General features: G+C 30.2%; 2 protein-coding genes and 1 long non-coding RNA gene across 6 annotated transcripts; 1 reads left to right on the top strand and 2 right to left on the bottom strand.

Moving 5' to 3' along the window:
- Positions 1-2153: 2153 nt before the first annotated feature.
- LOC129953173 (uncharacterized) lies at positions 2154-8909 on the top strand. Of its 4 annotated transcripts, none has more exons than XM_056066033.1 (5): positions 2154-2406; positions 6696-7436; positions 7511-7658; positions 7810-7962; positions 8085-8909. In XM_056066033.1, the coding sequence occupies exons 2-5, from the start codon at positions 6712-6714 to the stop codon at positions 8199-8201; spliced, it is 1143 nt and encodes a 380-aa protein (XP_055922008.1). In that variant the 5' UTR covers positions 2154-2406; positions 6696-6711; the 3' UTR covers positions 8202-8909. The 4 variants fall into 4 exon arrangements, with proteins under 4 accessions (XP_055922008.1, XP_055922009.1, XP_055922011.1 ...); XM_056066034.1 differs by lacking the exon at positions 2154-2406 and adding an exon at positions 2785-2921; XM_056066036.1 differs by lacking the exon at positions 2154-2406 and adding an exon at positions 2905-3045.
- LOC129953175 (uncharacterized) lies at positions 2496-4490 on the bottom strand. The gene is made up of 5 exons (XR_008782452.1): positions 3410-4490; positions 3147-3309; positions 2975-3055; positions 2710-2919; positions 2496-2646 (listed from the first exon to the last, which is right to left on the bottom strand). It is a non-coding gene; the product is annotated as an uncharacterized LOC129953175 (long non-coding RNA).
- A 2187-nt stretch (positions 8910-11096) lies between the features above and the next one.
- On the bottom strand, positions 11097-18869 carry LOC129953174 (uncharacterized). Its single transcript, XM_056066037.1, has 3 exons — positions 18453-18869; positions 11717-11837; positions 11097-11641 (listed from the first exon to the last, which is right to left on the bottom strand). The coding sequence occupies exons 1-3, from the start codon at positions 18589-18591 to the stop codon at positions 11464-11466; spliced, it is 438 nt and encodes a 145-aa protein (XP_055922012.1). The 5' UTR covers positions 18592-18869; the 3' UTR covers positions 11097-11463.
- Between the last annotated feature and the right edge of the window lie 5947 nt (positions 18870-24816).

Here is a 24816-nt window from a genome sequence, read left to right as displayed (position 1 = left end):
TACTTGTCCCCACATATTTTGTATATTCAGTTAATACACATGTTTTGTAATAAAAAGCGTTAACAAATATGGGGATTTCCATGGGAAAAATACATCAATTTATTACATATCTAGATCTAAAAAATTAATAACTAAATTAGGTGGCGCAACAGTCCATTCAGCAATAGGGCCTAATGGGATGGAGTGAAGCAACAGTCTTAAGCCGAATCTATACGGCTAATTTGAGAAAGCACTTTTTAGGACAACAATTATTCTTGGAGGATTTGTCAAACACTCGCAAGGGGAAGTACCCGTCAAAAACTTTTAGATGGCATAGGCAGAGATTGAACCCAAGATCTCTGGCATGACATTCTTTCGCAGTAACCATCACATAACAGGTACTACATCTCATCCAGATCTGTCAAAAAAAAAAAACAATTTGTTCTCTTTTTGCATTCCATGGGGAATAATAAATTAATTTATTTTTGATTTAAGATCTAACCCGCGGATTTAGATTTTTTCGGCAGATTTACCTCTCTACGTATAAACACGTAAAATTTTTAAAAAAATGTTTAGCTGGGAATTTGACAGCTCTACCGCAATCCATAGCATGTGCACGAAGTTGCACAAATACAATGAGAAAAAAAAAAACAGATCCAATTGGAAAAAAAAACAATTTTTGAAGGAAATCTGAATTCACCCATGGTAAACCCCTCTGTGTTTCAACATGGAAAAGCCAAACCTTGTCACATTTAGCCCCGGACAACTTGTAGTCACACCAAAACTAAAATGACAGCCGAAGTTCACCATCTTTGAGTATTGAGAATTATGGGTTTGAGAAAATTGCGTATGGTACGATTGTTTTCAAACAATACTTTCCAGTAGTACTCTTTTCCTTAAAAACAGGGTTCATATAGTGATAGTACTATATGCTGTCTATACGTATAAAAATGACACCCCAAAACAATACCATCATTTTTTTTTATAGAAATATGGGTTTGAACCAATTTTTAAAAAAAGTTCTATTTTTAAACAAATTTTTAATTTGTATTCAATGAAAATACAATTCGTAGGCTGAAACTTCTCATTTGTTAAATTTGTTGCTTTGTATTAAAAAACTATTAATTAGTCTAAAATCAACATATTGACATTAAAATTACAATTCAAAAGAGAAGTTTTCAACAAAAAAGTAAAAAGAATGGATTGAAAATTCATTTTTGTATTGCTTTATTAATTCGGCAAGCCCAATGACCAACTTTCAATATTATCGGTCCAACAATGCCACAAACAAAATTTTGGGGAGTATGAAACTTTCCAAACTTCATAATTGATAATAATGTTGATCTACAAAATTACGTTTTTTTTTCGTTAAACAAAAAAAAAAGGATTAAAATGTATTTCTTTCTATTATATCAGGTTTTTGCATTATGTCCCATTAAAAATGCTAAAAACAACCAAAAACAATTTAAAGCATTTAAGTATCTTACTAAGTTTCTGGAAATTCTCTATTATCATGAGTCTTTATTTGTAACTAGGTATATGAAGTTTCGAGAAAAATTGGATATTTATACTATAGCTGTGAAAAATACGGTTTGGACTTAATTTTAATTGCTGATTTTGAATGAAAACCGTAGTTTTGACTTTTTTCTTGAGTTTTAAAAATACCCGTTTTCAACATTAATTGTATTTATGTATGTATTTCAAAAACTTGATATAATAGAATTTGTAAGACAACAGATTCATTTCAAGGACCAAATTTACTTGCAAACCGTTTTGTCTTTTTCTGTTGAAAACCATTTTAGAAAAAAATGTTTCAGCGTTTCTTTCAGATTTTTGTAAAACAGGTCAAATCTAACAACTTTTAAACTTTTTCACCGACCACTACTTCATACATTTAGGCAGCCTCAAAAAGATCGTGTGTTTTCGTATTTTAAAAAGTGATGTACTAAAACCGAACATAATACATTAATTTTGAAGTTGGATTTGAATTCAGACTACCAAAACCCATTTTAAAAGTGCTATTTTAATGCCAGTAATAAAACCTTGTCGACCAGTGAATTGCTGTTTAGTATTTACTTCTCTTAACATCCACGTATGTATGTTTTGAATCTGAAGTCCGAACCCAGCTCACAAGTTTACGCGCCGGCGAATAGACAACACTTCCATGAACTAAACATACTTAAAATATATAAGAAGAAGTACACTAGCGAAAAAGGACCTCATCGCCTTCATCGCTGGACAATTTTATCGTTCATTTCTTGGTCTCGATGAATTTATTGAATTTACAATTATTTTTCTTGTTCGTATGATTACGTCGGTCAGTCAGCCAGTCAGTATTTTAAAACTCAAATGTTATTGTTTCTTTTTGTTTGTTGTTGAGTGAAATAGATAAAAATAAGAACCTTCAAATTAAACAAAAAAAAGAAGGTAGGAAAAAATTTAAATTTAAAAATTATAAACAAAACAAAAAGTAAATATTGCAGTTCTTAAGAAAACAAAGTGTCATACATGTATGTGTTTCTTTATTCTCTTGACTTAATCATAATATTATATTTTGCGAATAATTTAAATTGCAACAAAACAAAAACCATGTATCGATAAAACTTGGCAACAAATTTGCGTCAGCAAAATTCCATCCTATTTTATTGTTATACACCCACCTCAGTTCTTTGTAAATAAACAAAAAATTAAAATATTTTTGTATACATATGTAGGTATGTATGTGCGTACTTCAAAAATCACTCATATTATTCTTAACCAGCAATACCCTACCCCCACCTGCATCCAAAATCGAGTAAAAGAAATTAAGTATAGGCATTTCACTGCATATACAAAATCATGTGGTGACTGCGTGTTACAAAAGAAAGCTTTTTTTAAAGGTTTGGTGGTTTTGAGTTTGCACTGGGCCTGGGCGGAAAATAAGCTGGAAAACCCGATCATCTGTAAGCGATTGGTACCTTTAGTTAAATAGTACGGGAGATAGTGTTACATATACATTCTGACTTTGTTGATTGTTTCTCATACCGACCCATTATAAATCGGTAGAAGTGATTGGTGTTGTTCCTAGTATGTATTCCTTAATGCGGTATCCAAACAAATGAGTTACTTTTCCTTGATAATTTGTAATCTGTTTTTCTAAAATTATTTAATATCTTACAAAGTATTACCTACATTTGTCTTTATTTATTATTATCCTTATCATAATGCTGTTCACTTGTCCTTGGTCTTACTTTTTTCTTGTGCAAGTAGGCATATAGCTTCAAATCATAATTTTATTTTTTGGATCTTAATTCTTTTTTGTTATTGATTTGTTGTTAACTTAAGTAGAATCTGTACAAAATAATGAACAAAACAAAAAAAAAATATACATCGTAAACAAAATTAATACCAAGGTGAAAACAATGGTATTATTCCAGTATCGTGATCTCACCCATCATGATCATGAGTAAATAACGTGCGTTTAAAAAATAATGTTTAAAAATCAAGCGATAATATAATGATATAGATGCCACTTGAGATTTCAATGCATTGAACATAACACAAGGTAATATATTCTTTGCTTTTGTTCAAAGTTCTCAACAACTGTGGTTGAAATCGTTTTTTAAATACATGAGAGTGATTTAATATATATTTTTTAAACACTCTTTTTATATTTTAGAAAAACGAAATCGGTTCTGTAAGAACTGTTTTTATGTGTGTCGGGAGAGAAAGGGCAAGACAAAGAGTAAGCCCTACTTAAACTATTCTATATTTTAATTAACATAGGAAACAGTTATAGCTATCATTGAAATTAATGCGATCGGAAATGACACAAAGAATTTTTTTTTTTTAAGTTTAATTGTACTGATATTTTTTTCGGTAGAAATGCATTTTTCTATATTCGGGACGGACATTCATTTTCCTGAACAGCTGATATTTTTATGTTTAAAAGTGAAACAAATCGTTCCACTAAATTGTGTTCCAATTTCACAGAGTTTCAATGACAGGTTTCTGTCAGTCAAAATTTGACGATAGATTTTTTCAATGACAGACATTTATAATGTTCGCTATAAAGAATCTGATTGGATTCCGATGATTGGTTTCAATGATGAAAACCAATGATAGCTAATAATTGGGCTCATAGTAAATACTCTTCGACAGCGTTGCATAATGCACTACTTGAAAAGAAAACTCTCAATTCAGTATCGATTTACTTATTATTTTAAAGTTTAGATACTATGCAAAACTTAAAAAAATCGACAGGAAACATGAATACAATTCATGAGTTATAAGTAGATTTATAATGTTGTAAATGTTGTTGTTGTAATGTTGTAATGTAAAAAAGAAACTAAATTTTAACCCATTCAATTCTAAAGTTCAAGCACATCATTGAAACAAATTTTGTGAAACATTATTATAAATAACATCTTTAAAAATTAACTAAACTAGCGCCCTAAATGGCATTCAAATTACAAATATTAATCGAAACCAATCGGTCCAATAAATTGTGTATAATCTAGCAGCAAGACTATGCAAGACTATGTTGTTGCTACTATCTTTTCTTTGAATGTTGCTACAAAGATCTGAATATGTTTTATTGTTTTTGTTTAAATATTCCAAAAGTTGATTTCTTATTTTAGCAAACACCTTTGCGGCAACACTGGATGCGAAATATGGAATTTAAGTTCAAACTTTGCTTAAGCACTGACAAAATTCTGAACCATTAAAATTGACAAAAACAAAATACTCAAAAGAAGATCGAAAAACCGATATAAAATTAAGTGTAAATAACACCCCCGGGTGGAAAGAGAAGTTTTTTGTTTTTGTTGTTGCTTTGTTATTGTTGATAAATAAGTTGAGTGAATAATCTTTGAAGGGGTGGGTGGTGTGGGTCTATAGAATAGGCATAAACTCAAATCGCATATCAAAATTGTATTCCAGTTCAGTTGAGAAAACAATTTCAGGCATATAAGATTGAAAGTATCCAGGAGTGTTGGTTTAAAGTTTTTCTTTTTGAAGTAACAAATAATTGAATTTTCAGTTTCAAAAATAAGTGTAAATTGTGATTTATCAAATTCAATTAAGAACTAAAAATAAAGTGTGTTTACAAAAGATAAATATTTTTAAACATAAATTAAAGAAAGACAAACAATGGCAGCCGAAATATATTCAAAACAATGCGATGGGTAAATAATGGTTTTATTTTTGTTTTGTTTTATGTTTTTTGTTGTTGTTCTGTTGTTTTGAATTAAGTACATTCATTGAAAATGTCTTTAAATTAATTTTGTCAAATTATGGATAAATGATGAATGAATTCATGTATAAAGAGATTTACTTTTAAGCAAGTGGTACTTTGAACTTTGTCCTCCCGAAACATTGTTCTTAGTAGCCAATTGAAGATCTTTGTTGATTTCAGGTAAGTATAACTGATAAATTAGGAAGATAATATTGGTTCATTTAAGTGTGTCTTTCTTATCATGTAATTATATAAGCTGCTGTTATGGGCTAACAAGGACAATAATAAGCATGAATGGAATTGCCAAGATAATATTAGCGAAAATGAAATACCTGAACTATTTTATGGAAAAGTGTTGTATGAGAATAATTTAAGTACAAAACATGTGTTTAATTAAATCTGTAATTCAATACAAAAAATGTATCAATTTTAATGTACATAAGTACCTATCTACATATATTGTTTTTTAGAACTCAAAAGGCTTGTAAGGTTCTTGAGAACAAATATGTCAATTGTAGAAGAATAACATAGTAATGCTTTAAATTCAATGGTTTTTTCAAGGTAAGATTTGATTCAAACTAAGAAAGAGGGGTGGGGGGAGGTGTAAGAGCTTTGAGTTTGATTGAAATAATTCTAGGCCCTCAGTATATAAAATGTTAACTTCATACCCTTATTTTAAATCGTTTGAACATTTGCTTGAAAATGTAGCGATTGATTGCTACACTCCCACAAACAATTTGTTAAAAAGTTTAGAAATGCAAGAGAGTTTTACAATGGACCTGTAGTTTATTATTTCCGTCTTGTCATCTTCCTTGATATAGGTAAAGGAAATTACTTCTTTAATAAACCGGGAAATTTTCTTGTATATAGGGAAAGTTTGGCTATGAAAGTAAGAGGTTCAACTACAACATTTCTACCATCTGTACCGACTGAGCAGTCATTATTCAACACAGATTAAAGATCTAGGACCTTACTCTAGCACAGTGATATGACTACAGCTAGTTAACGAAAAGAAGTATAAATTACGGTAATATACTTCCTTTACCATTTTAAATTTATTAAAAAATGACTTCATGATATTAGTCGCGAAAGCGTAACAGATAGCGACAGTTTTATTAAATAAAAGGTTCTTGTAAGTGAAGTTAATTGGATAGCGACAGTTTCATTAAATAAAAGGTTCTTGTAAGTGAAGTTAATTGGAAAGCCATCTGAATTTCTCTTTAAGCTGACAAGTTTCAAACATTTTTTTCTTTTAAAGTGGTGGCCAAATCAGTAATATACCTTCCATATAAAGAATTATAAGGAGTTTTAAAAGAAAAGTTAGTTTTTTTTAAACTTTGTAATAATATGACTGCCGTTTTCTTTTGTATTTTATCTGGTTTTCAAGTTTTAATATACATGCAAAAATGAAAAACAATGCTCTTATGATATTTCTTTCGTAGATGTTTGACTAACTTTTTGAATGATGAATGACCCTTTTGATTTTTATATATATTTATAGAAACGATCATTTCAAGATGAACAAGCTGTGTCGTCAATTATCAATTGAATCCCCCGGATCAGTTGTTAAAAACTGTGTATTCAATTTCTATGTACCCATTCAGGATACTCCACCAAAAGGTGCTCGTATTAAGATTGTTTGTGCAGGTGCATGCTACAAACGCAATAGATCTGCTTCGATTTCATCAATGTCATCAGTTTCATCAGAGCTTAGTGACTACAATCCAACAACAACACAGCAATCTTCACCTGCTCATCAGGGATTCAGGGAAGGATCACTTTTTTCGGGCTTTGAAGTAGCCGGTGTTATAGATTGCTTGGGTACAGAAGTCGATTCTGATTGTCATTTGAAAATCGGACAGCGCGTTATCGTTTATCCATTCGATGAGGATCCAGCTGGGTATGCTGAATTGATGGTTATACCCGATTTAAAATATATAGTACCGATACCCGATGAGTTACCTATGTGTGTTGCTGCAATGCTGCCAACTGGTGCCTTGTTGGCCATGAATGCAGTATTTAAAGCCCATTCAGTTGTAACTAAGATTCTTGAAGAGCGCAAAGAACGTTGCGTAGAAGAGAAAAAGTGCAAGATTTTAATTGTTGGCACAGGTGGTTTGGCATTGTGGGCAGTAAGAATTGCATCATATCACTTTGCCACTTCAGGTGCAAATAATTTAGTTGACATAACCGTTGCAAGTTTAAGGGATGAAGGTTTTCGTTTGGCTACTGAAATAAAGAAGTGAGTCTTTAAATGTTAAATTGTATTTAGAAATATATTCTAAAGTTCTTTATTTTTTAATTGTGTCAATACAGCGTAAGTGTTGTACAGTGGAATGAATGCTTATACGAACCACAATTAATTGAGAGAACAAAGAACGTTTGTGGAGGTGCAGTTGATGTTGTTATTGATTTCGGAACCACTTCAAGAAGTCTACATCGATCCATAAATTGTTTGTCAATGGTAATTTTTTACTTAATTTTTTGCTCTCAATCATTAAAAATCGATATAATATGTATCGCAACGTTATCGATATAAAATATGTATCGCAACATTATATTTTTATTGACTTTTTTGTTAAAAAGATATTATTAGATTTGAAACTATTTTTCAGGGAGGTGTTGTTCTCATAAGCGAAGAAGTAGCTGAAAAACTCCTTCCGAAGTTCGCTCGTCTGTCAAGTGAAAATCAACAAGAAATCATACCAATATCGAATGGAAGCATACAACAATTACATGATCTGGTTGAGTTAGTTGCAAATAAAAAGGTAAATAATTACGTACCCATTTTGTGTATCATAGCATCATATTTTATTTTATCATATCATAACTTCACTTATTTTTAAATTCACTAAAACATAAAATTGTATTTAATTTTTTACTATTACAGATTCAACCACCACCATATTCAGTATTTCCATGCGATCAAGCATCCGATGTTGTACAAAAACTTTGCAATTCAGAAATACCTGGACGTGCAATACTTCGATTTCATGACATTGAATAAAAAAATTGAACAAATATATAAATCATTATATCTATTACTCAGAAATGTAAACATTTTTCAATACCAAAACTTTTATCTTTAAAAAAATATTATTATTATTATTATTATTATTACTATTATTATTATTATTATCATTATTATTATTAACATTTTTATTATAATTATCTTTATTTTTAGTTTTTGTATTTATAAAATATAAACTATAAAAATTAATAACGTTTATTGGCATCAGAAAAAAATCGACTGCTGTGTTTAATAGCAAAATTAAATTTGTTGCACTGTTATTTATCTGCATAGACATATTTTGTATAAAGAGCCTTAAAGCGCGAATACCTTATTTACCCAAACAAAAATTTGTATTGAAAATGGAAAAAATGAGACTGGAGTTTTTATCAGTTACATCCAGGGTATGCATTTAAAAAAAAATATCTCACTTTCATTTTTGGTAAGATTATCGTTAAAATCAACTTATGTTTGCAGATATAAATTTATAGAGTTTACTACTGCTATGTATTTTGAATATGTCTTCATTAAAAACTCATTAAGCGTTGTAAAACAAGTGTTGCAAAAAACTACCAAGTTAATAAATTTATTAGTTCATTCCTTGCCCAATTTTCAGTATAGTATTAACCTTTATGTATTTATTTTCATAATCGAGTATGAAGTAAAATGAAGTATATAATTGTCATGAAATATCTTCAAATTTAACCTTGATTTGTTTTATTTTATGAAATTTGGTTACATATATTAGTGAAATACTTGTAGTACCTTGTAGGGCTTAATCGAATTATTCTTGTCATGAAAACTGCTTTGTCGTTCGGTGCCCTCTATCCCAAAGGTTAATCACTCTTTCTATAAACTATACATTTTTTTTTAAATTTTTGAATAGACGTAAGATGATGAAAAATTCGTGCGATCCGAGAAAATGCTTCTATCTACTTCGATATGGGTGATTGCCAGGGGTTCATTCCGTAAAAAGATTATCGTTAGACGATATCTTTTCGACGATTCGCCGTGGCTTAGTTTTGTTACAAAATAAAAAAAAAAAAACTGAAAAAAATACAATTAGTACGGTTGCGAAGAGAATAAAGAGATGAATCAGATCTTCTATCTATTCCAACCCATATGTAAGCATTTTTCTTATATACAAAACAAACAATGTTTTTGTTAAAATTTTCAGAATTTCAAAAGAGGCCTTTATAATGTCATTCTACGTATACCTATAATATTAAGCTTTGCTCTAACTATTGAAACTTGGAGGAACATTGGTATGCTTGACAGGCAATGATTTTAGTACCGCTCTTGAAAAAAAGAAATAATCCAAAAGAGTTTCTGAAACTACAAATATTTTGAAATCCAAGTTGTGTTCCTTGGAATTGGTTTTATTCTCAATGGCGAAGGAAGGATGATCATCCATAAATTGTATATTCATTTACAGCTGATTTTGTGTTATTGATCTATGTATATTCAAAATAACAATAATCTTAGACATAAAAAACGACTTACACGACTCACGGTGGCAACAAATAACAATAATAATAAACATTACGAAATAGTAGGCAAATTTAGTTAAAAGACATTTTTGCAAATGTTCAAAATGTCTAAAAACCAAGTTTTTCTAGTTATCGAGCAAACATTATCTTTCGTTGAGTTCTTTTTGACATTTCAGTCATAGTATAAGAGTATTTAAAATATACTGAACGATCTGATACTGAAAACAATTGACTAGACTATTGTGATAAAGTTACTTGAACAAAATTATTGACGATATCGTTAATGATTATCGTTTTGGAAATTACGGAATGACTCTCCATGTCTATAGGTAAAAGTCGTACTTTGTAACACTTTCGAACTGAAAAAAGATAATAATTTTCCCTTTTACGGATTTATTTCTGATGAGATCTGTCAAATCAATCAAATTTACATTCTCACCTATAACATTCTTAACAACCTGTATGTCGGCTGTAACTTAAAAGTTCTATATGCAGAAATATGCATTGCTATTGAAAAAAAAAATCCAAAAATGTTCTTTAATATTATTTGGACATAATTTCCATCAACACCTGAAAATGTTTTTGTTTGGTGAGTATATTTCTGCTCAAAGATTTCCTGTAATGAAGTTTATTTGGTTAAACTGTTATTGTAACCTAGATTTTCTTTTGAAATACACTTACATTTTCAGATGTTTCTCGTCAATTTCAGTATTACATCTTGTCAATCAAAAGCGATTACTAGGTAAACAATTTGTTCCTGTAGGTAGATTTCAATTCATTTAAGAAATATAGAGTTCAGAATGGTTTTCGGAAATGTTCGCTTCCAATTCGAAATACAAAGTAGGGTTTTAGAATTGCTGTTTGTTAATAAATAAACGTTATTGAAGTTTATTTTTGGTATAAATAATATTATTATTTTATTCGAAAATTAAGGACAATAAATTACATTCGATCTCCACCCCAAAATCTTAGAAATTAGCTAGTTAGTATACTCTCTAACCTGTGACGATATTTTCCAAGAGCTGAAATTACGAATTCTTTTTCGCTTTCTTAATATATGTAAGTGAGATTCCAATTAATTATAAATATAAATTATTTTGCCGTTGAGAACTAGGGCCTAGTGACTTACAACTCTTAAACATTGCTGTGCGCGAGTACTCTTTTCAGAGATGGAGCGGACCTACAGTTTTAAGCCGAATCCGAACGGCTAATTTGAGAAAGCACTTATCATGACAAGAATTACTCTTGGAGGATTTGTTAGTTTCTCGCAAGATTCAGTTCCCCTAAAAAAATCTTTAGATGAACTAGGAAGGGATTAAACCCAAGACCTTTATCATGACAGTCCAACGCACTAACCATCATGCTACGGGTACTACTGATGCAATCAATTATTACAAAACAATTCTGTGTTTTCATTACATTTATTTCGAAATATAATTACAAATATAAACATACAGAAAATACAAAAATTGAAATAGTTCGGACTATTTACGGATATATTATATTTATTTTGTTATAAACATCGCATAAAGATGAGAGATGTAATTAGGAATAAATTATAACATGATGTTCATAAACAATCCGTTCAAACTCTTTTTAAATGATGAAATCTGATTTTTTTTTTAAATTTTAAATTGTTTGTTAAATTTGCTCTCCATATTTTGTGTTTATTCGCTCTGAGGTTTTGGTAAAACAATTTATATATATATAAATATCAATTTTGTTTTGTTTTCGCAAAAAAGTTAACTGGAATATTACTATTTTTTAGTTTATTCCTTTTTGGGTTCTTCTTTAATTTCTGGATATTCTAGCTTCACACCAGGTTCACACTTGAAGGTCGGACAACAGTAAGGGAATGGAGCAGTTTTGTTGGTCTTCTCAGTGTCTAATTTGCATTTGTCATTTGCCAATGGCAGTGGACCACAATCTTCCACTAATTCCAATAATCTTTAGGGGAACAAAATTAAAAATATTATGTTAGTATAATATTTCTTGGACATTAAATATTTTTTTTAAATATACTTTGCTGGGTTTGATTCATCGAGAACACAAGTTGAACGTCCACAGAATGGTGTTAGGTCCCATGTTTTGCCAGGCTCAACTGTTGCACAGCGAGTTGAAGCGAAACACATTCCAGGGAAATCTAAAATTAAATACAAAATTTGTTAAAATTTAAACATGATAAAATGTAAGCTAGTGAGCATTGATCAAGTAATGTATAGTTAAGATATTACGTGTAGATTTAAGTGCCCCTTGTGAATTTGTTCATGACCAAATCGTAGTAAGGTTCAGTGCATGAAGCTTATTATAAAAGCTATTTAAGAGTTTCCAAAAAAAACAAGTTGCAAGATTATGTGAGAATTTTATTAATTTGAACTTCCAACACAATCCATACAAATCTCTGTCATAAGGTTACTAACCATTCATCTAATAAAAAAAAAAAAAAAAACAATGTTAAGAAAAAAATCTGGGTCATCTACTGGTCCACTGAACACACCACACGCAATTGCAATATTATATACCTATACATACAGCATCGACCGACGTTCTCTGAAGGCGGCTGAGACTGCACAACTCTGCTTCTATTAAAACCTACTGTTCTTCAAAGTAACAACAACGAAATTACACAAATGCAATCGCATGTAGGTAATTTATATTAACTTTTGTTTTAATTCTACAACTACAAGCGGAGATTGAAATACCTGAAGCTAGAGATTGAAATAGGTATACTTAATATTTCTATAGTTGGCTAGATAAACTAGTATCGCATGAGAACTTTTAGATATTGAAAGTCTTAGTTATCTACATATGTGTCCTAAAGTTAAATAGCATTTCGAGGAGTAATAGCAAAAAGTTTTAAACATAAGCGTTGAAGAAAAATATCTATATACACAAATCTAACAAAATCAAAAACCTACTCGATACTCCAGGATTGAGAAGTTGTTTTCATTGATTATAATTTTAATTTTTTATTTCTCGTTGACATTTCTTAATCAATTTAATTATACATGCTCGTATATTAATTGGCCAATTTATATTTCTAAGAACTTAGAGATTTTCGTATTCGTATTCCTGAGGAATTTGTATACTTCGATTTTTCAAGACATCTCTATCGCACAATTCAAAAAAAAAAAATGAAAAGTAATGCAGAGCTTATTTCTTTGCTAGGGAAGAGAGAATAGTAATTAGCGCAATATGTTGATTCGTCTGAGAAAATCGGAAGACATTTTAGAAATGTAAGCTGGCGTAATGTTAAGGGCTATTTATACATAGATATCATTTAAGTCGATCCGGCTATGTACACTTGACTGTCTACTTTTAATTATTTAATTAGAAATGCAAATTAGTGGCAAAATTCTAAAAAATCCATTTGGATTTACTGAAGGTGTTCCAATTTTGTTTGCTTCGATGGCATCAGTAAAAAAATGACTGATGAAATCAAAAGCAAGAAGGAGTTCCAAATATGCTGGTTATTAAGTACCTCTACTATGACTGATGAAATCAAAAGCAAGAAGGAGTTCCAAATATGCTGGTTATTAAGTACCTCTACTTAAATGACGTTAATTTACTAAACAATCATGATCAGATCACTCCTGTTACAATTTGTATTGATGAATTTTTTATTATAACAATAACCGGAACCTCATTTTTATTACCTCTAATTTAACGGCGTAAAATTACTAATTTCTATAAATACTCATCAGTAAAACATTTCAGATTGATGGATTGTATTGATAGCTCCAACCGGCCCCTTACTATTATAAAATTACAAGTGTTAGGGTCCGGTTATAGCTATCGGTAAGAATTGAAACAGCAGTAATCTGAAATGTTTTACCGATGAGCGTTTTTAGCAATTAGTAAATTTAAGTAATTAAATTATATGTATCGAATCAAGTAACCTGGAGCTTTGCAACTCCTTTTTCCTGTTGATTTTCACTTGTATATCTTTTTAATGAAGCGATCGAAACAATACAAAATTGTTACGCCAACACTGCCATTTGCCTGTCAGTTGTAAAATAAAAGCAATAAAAATGAAATTTCATTATTCAAAATTTTTAAATGGATTTACGAAATAAATTTAGCTTCTGTTTTGAAAATTAAGCTCAAACATGTTCAAAAATGTAAAACGAACTGATGGATTTTACTGATAGCTATAAACAGCGCCTTACATTGAATTGAATTGAACGTTGAAGTCTTCTTCAATTTTATTTATATTGCTTTTAAGTTAAAAATTGTGTTTAAAGTGTTTATGTTTTATAAAATTTGATGAAAACAAGTAACTTAATGTAGTTATGTTTTTTAATTCGAAATGAAAATATTTTTGTATTCAATTGGAAGCAGAAAAAGTAATACAAAAAAATCTCTGTTTTCGGGTTACACTGTGGGGGTAAATTGAAAATTTTTGTCATCAAGGGGGCCAGTTAAAAATATTATTGAAATTCATCTGGAACATTTATTTAATAGGTTTTGACTGTGTTTCCTTGTAATTAAAATCCAATTTTTTAATGACAGCTTATTGTTTCTTGCCCAAAAGTGAAAAAAATTTGCTATTGATTTGTGTTTTTATTTTACACAATTGCAATGACAGATTTCTGACAGGAAAAAGGGGTGAGTTGAAGCTATAAACGATCGGTAATAAAGCTCTTCCACAGAAATCTCTTATTGGAATTGTAAAAAAATTGGAACTCAAATTGGAACAATTCCTTTATTTTTTCGACAAAATAGAATAGCGCTTAAGGCGCCAGTTGTCAAGGGTGGATCCAGATTTTTAATCAAAATCAGAGGGGGGAGGGGTCACACACTTAGATGAGTTTTTACTCAGCGCTTGAAAATGTACTTTAATGCTATCTAAAGGAGGCTAACAAAATTTAAATAACATAAATAAATAAATTGTGTGGCACAACGGTCCGTTGAGAACTAGGGCCTAATGACTTAGTGTGCGAGTACTGTTGTCAGGGATGGATTTAAATACATTTCAATTGCTAAAGTGATATCAAATTATTTTAGAACACTGTTGTCCAGCAAGGTTTGGTCTAACTATTAAATTTGGATGACTCCTTGCATATGACAGCATTCCAAGATTCCAACAGTTTTCTAAATATGTCATATTTAAGAGCTAAAACACAATACTTTAGACATTAGTTTAGAGGGTTATTGGTGCATTCCACGCAGAAACGTAAGAAATTGTTTTGAAACGTACCTTTTTTTTACAAAAATAAAATATAATTTTCTTGTTTCTATTTCTATTAATGCGAAGACCGCTACAATTATTCAAAAATCCATAAAATTAGAGAGGATCTGATATGAAGAAATGTCGGGCTTTTTTTGACGTACTTAGTTTTTTTCGAACTCAATTAACGGGAGTCAATTATTAATATCGCTATCAGTCTGTTTACTCATATTTTGATCTTTAAGGAGTCAACAGAACTTACAAGTTGTAGAGAGAAAAATGTTTGGTTCTAGAATTTAAGTAAATGATGTGCATTTAAGTACATAATTTCTGCAAAGAAAAATTAAATTCAAACGAATTAAGGTAAACAAAGAAGTTGGGAAGATTCTTCTGAATCTGAATCTGAATATTTGCTCAATTTCTTAGAAACAAATTTTATGAAAATAATTTAAAGCATGACTAAAGTTTTTTTTCAAATTCTAAATTGAGTGAAAACAAAAAAGGTTAGTATTTTGACAGCAAACCACTTTTTGGTGAAAATTTTTACTTATAAAACTTAACTGTATAAGATTTATGGCTCATATGACCCCCTCCTTAATCGTTCATTGGTCAAAAGTTGATGAGTTTGTGCTATGTTTTTAGAATAGGGCCGAATGTTCAATTCATATTATTGAATTCCTACGAAAAAACAAAGAAATTATCTCCCAGAGGAGGGCATCATGACCCCCTCCCTCGGATCTGGCATTGCCCATTGTAGCCGTCATTGGTTTTCATCATTGAAAACAAACATTGGCATCATTCGCTTCAAAAAAATTTCCGGAACGATTTCAATGCTAGTTACAACTGGCTCCTTAAGAAAATGAATTTCCGTCCGGAAAATAGAAAAAAAATACATATTTATCAAATAATAATTGTGCTATTAAACTTTTTTTGTTCTCAAATCGATCAGTATACAATTTGTATTTCTAATCGAAAGGAAACACAATCAAATAGTCATTCAATTGCCCAATAAATGGAGCATTTTATAAACCTTATAAAATATCTTACATCTGGTTTAGCGCTTTTTCTGTATCTTTATAGTGCCAACAGCCATTACCATTTAAAATGTTTAGTCAGGCAAGCTTAGAGGTTCGAAGAGTTTACATAGTAACTATGAATGTTGATCTTTCAGGGGAGTTTAAGTTTAATGTGTAATAAAAACAGTTTTTTTTCTCAGAATTTCGGACATTTAAATAAATTATAAATAGAGATTTGTTGTAGGTCTGTAGCACTTTTGTATACACATATACAAATGTATGGTGGGAATGGGAATTTTTTTTGTTATTTTGTAGTTGTTTGTGAAAGTACTTTTCATGTTAAAAAGCTTCCCTTTCCTTTTTGGGTATGGTCCATTAACTTGGAGTTTTACGATTACGTCATTAAATGTATTTATTTAATTTTTTGTTGTTTTAATTCGGTACAAGAAAAGGGTTTACAGACAAATTCATAGTTAGTTTTTTATTTACTCTATTATTCCGATTTCCTACCATTGAATACAAACAATGAGTTATAGCTGCGAAGGCTATTGCGCATTCAATAAAATCAAAAATAAAGTTGGTACCTGTACGTTAACTGAATTCATTAGCGAAATTGAGATACCTAGGTAAGTATTGAAAGAATTGCTATTTGCTTATTATAGAGCCACTTACCAAAAACACCTTTATTTAAAGAAAAAATTATCATAAATTATCGATAAGTACAAACAACAATAAGCATCTTAATTTGGTAAATGCCATGCTCAGATACTAACATAAATATTTGTATGTATATCAAGTGCTTTGAAGAAACTGAAAGTGGTTATTATGTTAAGTGAAGGTTATCCAAATATCACGTAAGGTTTTCAAATAAAATTAACTTTGCAAACACGTAAAACTAGCCATTAGCGTTTGGTAATTGAAAGCACGTCCTAAATAGTACATTAAATGTTCTCAGAGAACATTTTAAGAAAGAAGTTGGTATTCCAAAAGGGGATTTAAGTTTTAGTAGCCAAAGACTAGAAATAAACTTCACGATGGATGATAGAATGTCTTGAGATTTGACATGGTTGCTAAGTTACATATATTATACGTGTGACGCGGCGCGGCTTGCGCATACCGGTGTCGGTGCATGGCTATGTGTGCTGTTTGTGAGCTGGAGTTTTTGAGATTTGTGTCGGTGTCTGGATTGAAGTTACGTGTGCCGGAATACAACTTGGGTATTATGACACCGAGGGCACAAGTGCACTGTGTGTGTTATAATGATAAATTTAAACAAATTAAAAATTACACTGGTCGACAAAATTACATTTTTTTTTGTCCCACAAACAAATAGGTAAAACTTATTTAAGGGATTAAGATGTCTTGATTTGCAAAAATCTTGCCTTGTTCTGTTGTAAGATAACTTTTAAAGTTTTTTTTTCGAATATTATATGAAATAATAAAAGTATTTCAACTAAATATTGAAGAGAAGTATTATAGATTTAGAAAATCATCAAAAATTGTATTGAAGAAAAGCTTCTTCATAAATTTAGATAGGCTCAAAAAGATTTCTATACCTACGTTTTGTTTTCGAATTTTAAAAAGTGATATCTCAAAAACCTGACTTGATACATTAATATTGAAGTCGGATTTAAAGAACACCAAAATACATCTGACAAGTATAATTTTAATGCCAGTATGAAAACCTTGTCAAACAGTGGTGTCATCTGTGCTAAAAAAAATGTGTTCTATACTTTTGTAGGACGTATTTATAAGAAAGTGTGAACTTAATTCGGACTTAAATACATGTATGGATCTATAACTTGAAAAATTGTATACTTTCTATTTTCGTTTTCTTGCAATAGAAATAAAACACAATTAAAATATTTACAATAAACCTGTGAAAACTCATAAGGTTTTTCCCTTTTATTCCGCTAAGGTTATTTAAAAAATTGCCAGGTGCAGGTATTAAGTTGATATTTACAAAAAAAAACTAAAATAAGTTAATCTTTAGTTTGCAAAATATTTGCATTGATACCACGAAACCGAACCAAAACTTAAAAAAAGTGTTTTTTTTGTAAAATTCTTAAAAAAAAAACAAAATCTCGAATCATTTGTTTTTGGAACAATATTATTAAGTTACAAATAAGATTCTTACTTGATATTTACTGTAAAGGCAAAATCTTTCATTGATAATGGAATGAAATAAAAAGATAATCCGGATGTCAAATAGCTTTTCAAATGTGTTTACTACCATTTTTATTTTGCATTATCGTGTGTAACGTTTTTGCATTTCAAATTTATTTGTCATACTTCTTATATGGTATATCTTAAGACTGCTTTTACAACAATCCAGTTTTTAAAGCTTTTTTTAAACTACAGGAACAACTATGTATAATATTTTAATTACTTCAAATGATGGAATTGAAATTAGACTGAGTAGAATTCTCGTTACTTAATTTATTAATTACTTTTAGTTTCACTTCTGCACTATAATAGCTTTCAGTTTTAATTGGTCATTTAATATACATTTATCGTTTTTTTTTTGCTGAAACACTCAACTGAATTAATTAGAAAAAAAACAACGTTTTACCTCTTAAGACATCAGCTGGAATCAAACGTTTATAGACTTTGATCTCTTCATCCTTCTCGGCTTTTTTCTCGTCCTCGCAATTTACAAGGACCACAGCAAAAAGAAATGCAACACAAACAAATGCAATTTGAGCTTTCATTTTTTTAAACAAATAAAGTTTCTAAAAATGTTGAAAATCACAAAAATTTAACTGAAATATCACAGAAATCTATATTTCAACAACGGAATAAAACACTTTATTTGAAAGAAGATTTCGAATATTTTTTTTAATTTTTTTTGGTTTTATTGAATTCAGGTGGAAAAAATTTAGCTTTCAGTTAAAAAAAATAAAAAACCACATTAACTTCAAAAACAACAACAACGAAGGCGAATGGTTGACGCGATCTGAAGGTAGTGAAAGTAAGTACTGAATTGAGTTAAGCAGAACCAACAGCACCGGTATTTATACACAGAGAAAGGAAACAAGATTAAAAGTAAAACTAAAAAAAAAAGAAAAAATAAAGGTAGCCATGGAATAGTTTCGGGTTGTGCTCGCTTGTATTACGGTGTATACTTTATTGTGTGATGACTGCAAATGTACCTAACTAAGGTGAGTTTTCAATGCACAGGCGCGGATCTTGGGTTTTCCCTTTGAGAAAGGATTGAGTTTTTCAATGGGTGGGTAATTTTAATATAAAATGATGAAGGACATACAAATTATACTTATATTATTTATAGAGATCATCTATGGACAGTAGATAGTAGATAAGATCAATTGAAACTCAATTTTTTTTCTACACATTGAAATAAAATCGTTGTCACTTTTTATTCTTGCACCTATCCACCTTATATAGATTTTCGGTTTTATTAAAAAATTAACAGGGACAAATGTGTATTTTTTAAGTGGAAATTTAGAATTAATTCAGAGGTTAAGATAAACACCATGTTAAAGATAACCTTAAAAAATATATAGATTCTAAGGCTGATGATAGTGATTTAAACGATTTTAATTTAAAACAAAGGAATATGCAGGTACCAGTTCTCCGGTTCATTCCCTGCTTGTGCTGTTTAAAATTGTTTTTCTTACTGGTATTGGCTCTTGCGAGAAATTGACAAATCCTCCAAGAGTAGTTCTTGTCATGAAAATACTATCCATTATTAAATAAGCTGTTCGGATTCGGCTTAAAACTGTAGGTTCCCTAAACCCTTGACGACAGTATTTCCACACAGGAATGGTGAGAGTTGTAAGTCACTAGGACCCAGTTTTCAACGGACTACTGTGGAACCTTATTTATTTATTATGATATCCAGCTACTTACGAGTACTTAAAAAATCCATTTAAAAACTTGAATTATTTGATAAGTCTGTACAAAAACACTATCACGAATGCCATCTTAATCGGAAACTTTTACGGATCCCGAAAAAAAAACTTTAGCATTTAGAAGGGATTTTTTGACAGATTTCTTTCAATACAAATTTTTCGGTGGATTTCAATCAGGAATTCTATTCAATTGTGGATGATCACTATAAACGACCTGCCAAAAAAATTTCAATCATGAAAACCAATGATAGCTATAATTGGCCTTTAAGACATAATGCCATAGAGCACACTCTTCAAAAACGCTCACGAAAGATATATGTATGTTGTTACATAATTTATTAAAAACTGAGTAAAGATGTGTTAAATGTTCTTCTGTATTTGCAACTTCAAGAGAAATTCGTTTTTTTCTCAAAAATTAGGTTTTAGGTAGAAAATGCTTCTAAATTAAAGTTTGATGTCAAACATAACTAAACTTTTAATTTTAAGATGAAGGTTTGTTATTTTGCTTTTTTTTCCAAAACCAATACGAATCCCATAGAAATTAAAATTAAAAAATTGAAAACAACAAAACAGATCAAAAAAATTGTGTTTAGCAATCCGCAAAAGAGGTAGATATGTCATAAAAATGTGCAACAACAAAAATTGGCATCAATGGAAATCATAAATTTAGATTGTTATATACCTATGAAAGAGTTCATAAGTCAACGTGTCGTCTTATTTGTTTATGCAAAAATTCAATATGATAGTTTCATGTCATATTAGGTATAGTTAGATTAAAGGCTCCAGATACTTTTATTTTAAGAAGATGTTGTTGCATGTTGTGCGTGTTTTATTTTGTACATTGGCATATTAACAAATCAGTTTTAAGTGGAACTCATCTCATGCGTGAATAATAAACAATAATGCTAACAGGTGGTGGTTGAGTGGTGATTGTAGTTTGTTTATCTTTTTTGTTAAGTCGACCGGATGTTGCTTTAGATTCTCACTAAAAATATACGAAATACAAACATTTGTACATAAAATTATTACTCAAAGATCATGCCAAGTATCTGTATAAGTGCATATATGGTGATACATGGTACCCATGTTTATGTTAGTTGGTTTAAAGGCTGATTTGGAGATTCCAAAAACCCCTATTATTGTCTTAAACCTATTGGACAATAATATTGTCGAGGTCGTTATGTGACTCATGCTCGTTGTCGTTGTGTTTTTTTTTTAAATGATCCACTTTTTTTTATGTTAACTTGAAGTTCTGCATAAATGCATGCGTGATTGTTAGGTAATTACAAAGCGCGTCTACATAATATACCCACATATGTGTATGGATATGAAAGGCCTTTCGCGAAGTGAAATGGCTGGCGACAACAGACAAACAACTTTATGTCATCTTTACCATAGTTGTCTGGTGTATAGTGTAGCATATTCAATATGGCAATTTTTTTTTTTAGTATTTTCATAAACCACTTTCCCAGTTAGTGTATCCATTTTCTATAACAGTCTAATGGGTGCAAGTTATGATCGCCTCCAGGGCAGACTAAAGCAGTGGTGAATTTGGGTCTCGTGCCGCCCGCCCTGAGCTGGTTAAAAGAACAAATTTACTTGATGGTAGGTACGCATCGATTTATTTTATATATATTGTTTTTAGCAACTGTAGGTATATATAACCTGTATCAGTCAATTGAAATTTTAGATTTCTTATGTCATAGGGTGCATTTTTAAGACGATACAATTTAATTCGTTCTAAGTCTTCCCATAGGAATATATTGTAATTAGTCCGATTTATCGAATTGAATTTTTTGACATTTCTCGACGTTTAAAGGTCCCTTGGATCTAAATCGAAGATTTGTAGGGAGATGTTTGTGTGTGCGTATCTCGTTTATTTTACGAACAAAAAATGATTGTCTCCAATATAATTTTATGCAACGAAGAATAAGAATAATCAAACCAATTTCATCTTATAGAAAACTAGCTTTTACCCACGACTTTGTCCGCATTAGATAGTTTTTTTTTAATAATAGTATGAAAAAACCTGAGCTGTACTTTTTTGTAGGCCATACTAAGTATGATTGTCATAGGTTAGGTTAGGTTAAGAAGAAGATAGGTTACTGCAATACATTTTTATATACGACGTTTTTTTATTTTTTATTTTTCTTTTCTTGGCCAGAACGTAAAGATTTTGTGGGTTTGAGACTCGTGAATTGTCCATGGGAAAACAGTTTTTTTTCCAAATTTACAGCGTTTGCCCCTGAGCTTTTTTTATATTGTTATTGCAAATGCTGCTTTCATGCTGCACTCTTTTAAACTGACACGGCGAATCGGTTGGAATTATCAGAATGCGGGGAATTAAAACATTTTTTCCTTTTGCTATTCCTGTCATGGATATAGCTTTAATAATATTTCGTCCTAGGTGAATTATCTGTAGCCGTTACCATTACATAACTTTGGGGCGTCAAGATTTCTCATTAAGAACTTCTGAGAAGGCACCCCTGATAATTTTACTCTATGGGGTATGATGTTACTTGCTCCGTGCCCATAACGTTGCCTTCTGAGTTGGAGCTAAAATTGCCCTCCCACACAACCACTCCCAATTGCCCAATTTGACAGAATTCATGCCTCAACGTAATGGAGCCATTAAGTTTGAGTAATAGACAGACAGAGTTACTTTCACATTTATAATATTAGCATGATATTGTTTCGAAATTCAGTAAAAATTTTATACAAATCCAACAGTCAGTTTTTCATAAAAATTGAAATCTGCATTAAAATAGTACGCAAATTTGATAAAAATTGATGTTCAATTCATCATGTAAATAAATGAAGATGTTGACTTCAAAATGATTTCATTCTTTTGCTGTTAACAGAAGATAGATAATGGTATTAGAAAAATTCAACCAGTATTTTTTTTATATAAGAAATAAAAACAATGCTGCTAAAATTGGTAAAAATTGGTTTTCGACTAAAAATCCCGTTATCAAAAATAAATATTGAAATCAAACTTATTTTATCCTTTGTAAAATATTGTTGCTTACTTTTAGTACAATTTTTTTTTAGAAAAATGCAAGTAACAACTTTTTTTTACAAAACACGAAAACCTAAAAAATACAACAAAATTCTGAAAAGAAATGAATTTCAACTTTTTTATAAATATTATAAATAAAATAAATAAATTAGATGGCGCAACAGTCCGTAGAAAATCAGGGTCTAGTGACTTACAACTCTCAACCATTCCTGTGTGTGTGTAATTGCAGGGATGGAAGGAGATATTACTGCCCTTAATATGCAGACACAGTGTGAGCACTAGGAAGAGAACAAAGAAAGATTATTGACTTCAAATTGTATGTCGCACATAAAATATTAAGTATCTCACTTAAAATATTGTTATAATATGTTGTCAAAGGATTGGACAAATTGACGGGCGGGATGGAAACTTATCAGTGTGGGTCGCATCCCACCCTCTTTTTAATTTAAATTTGGCCAAATGGTATATAATTGAATCAGCTGTTCATTAAACGTCAAATACTATACAAAAAACATTATTTTTTTTATAAACTCGTACAAAATTTTATAAATTTAATACTAAAAGTATAGTAACCTGGTGTGATGGTTATTGCTTAGGGCTGTCATTCCAGTCCAAACCTGTGCCACGCAAAAGGTACTGCGTCTTACGAAGCATTGACAAATCGATTTCAATGATTTACCCAATTTAGAACTATTCGGAAAAAGTGATAGTTTTTTATTTTCTTTAACAAAAGTAAAGTTCTTGTAATAAAAAGCCAGAATGACGTTTGGTAAAAGTTACCAGAAAAATTTGTATATTTTTATCATAAATCATAAATCATTTCTTAAAATTAGACAGTTAATTTTCCAAGTGATACCCTAATTTTTTGTTGCAAATTAAATTATTAAGAATTTTATTCTTATTGAAAAAGAAACAGTGAATTTTTTCCATAAACTTGCTTTTGGTATATCCAACTATTTGTCTGGCCGATATACAATAAAATGGCTTAAGAGCAATATTAAGGCGCCAGTTATAGCTGTCATTGAAATCGGTCCGGGAAAAAAATTGACTCGACATTTGAAGGTGTTTCCCTTTGATTAGGAATGAAAATTATATACCGATCGATCGGAAATCACAAAAAGATTTTTTTTGAGCAAAAAAGTTTAGTTGCACATTTATTTTTCTCTAAAAATGTATTTTTCCATTTTCCGGGTGGAAATTGATTTTCCTGAACAGCTGATACTTTTATGTCCAAAAGTGAAACGAATCGTTCCAATGATTAGTGTTCCAACTTCACACAATTCCTATGACAGATTTCTGTCCGTAAAAGTTTTTCAGTGGATTTCATTCAGGAACTTTGTTTACAATGACACTTTCAATGATAGCTATAAACGACCTGTAATATATATGGCGTTTAAAGAAGGTTTTTTAATGTGAAATATAAGCTACAAATTTGTTTATTTTCATCAATTAACCTAAATCTAATCTAAATCTAATTTTTCAACGCTCTGCAGTTGACTGAGTTAAAGGTGAATGCATGGCTCTTTTTCGGCTAAAGTACGCCCACATTTGCCTGGAAGGTTTTTATTACCTATTTTGAAAAGATAACTAAGGCCGATGTCGTTTTTGTAATCAAAAACAGTTATTTCACTTTGTACCGAAATTTAGAATAAATTTGAAGATAAGACAAGATGCACAGTAAAATAGTTCCAATTTATTAAATTCCCTTGTATTAAAGAAACATATTTCTTTCCTAAAATTGGATGTTTTGCCAGCAATAAATTCAAATGGTCCAGAGAGTAAGCAAAATGTTTGTAAAATATTGGCACAAAATTTTAATCATTTTCTAGTTAGCATTTTGTTTAATAAAACAAAAAAAAATTTAAAAAGTAATAGTTCGTAAAATTAATGTAAATACGCTTAAATGGACCTATTAATTGGAATTCCAAACTGTGGACTGGACCATTCTATCCACTGCTCTTATAAGAATAATTGTAGAGATGGATTGAGCAAACTTGCTAAAAGTTAAATTAGCCATTAAGTTTAGCAAATTACTAAGAGATAGT

This window comes from Eupeodes corollae, chromosome X (genome assembly GCF_945859685.1).
Source record: "Eupeodes corollae chromosome X, idEupCoro1.1, whole genome shotgun sequence".
Classification (NCBI taxonomy): domain Eukaryota; kingdom Metazoa; phylum Arthropoda; class Insecta; order Diptera; family Syrphidae; genus Eupeodes; species Eupeodes corollae.
This window is presented reverse-complemented; position numbering and strand designations above follow the sequence as displayed.

Coding starts and splice junctions, on each gene's coding strand:
- LOC129953174 (XM_056066037.1), bottom strand. CDS start 18,591: ATGAAAGCTCAAATTGCATTTGTTTGTGTTGCATTTCTTTTTGCTGTG. Junction 11,838..18,452: donor TCCAGCTGATGTCTTAAGAG/GTAAAACGTTGT, acceptor ATTTAATTTTAG/ATTTCCCTGGAATGTGTTTC. Junction 11,642..11,716: donor GATGAATCAAACCCAGCAAA/GTATATTTAAAA, acceptor GTTCCCCTAAAG/ATTATTGGAATTAGTGGAAG.
- LOC129953173 (XM_056066032.1), top strand. CDS start 5,110: ATGGCAGCCGAAATATATTCAAAACAATGCGATGG. Junction 5,145..6,695: donor TATTCAAAACAATGCGATGG/GTAAATAATGGT, acceptor ATATATTTATAG/AAACGATCATTTCAAGATGA. Junction 7,437..7,510: donor TTGGCTACTGAAATAAAGAA/GTGAGTCTTTAA, acceptor GTGTCAATACAG/CGTAAGTGTTGTACAGTGGA.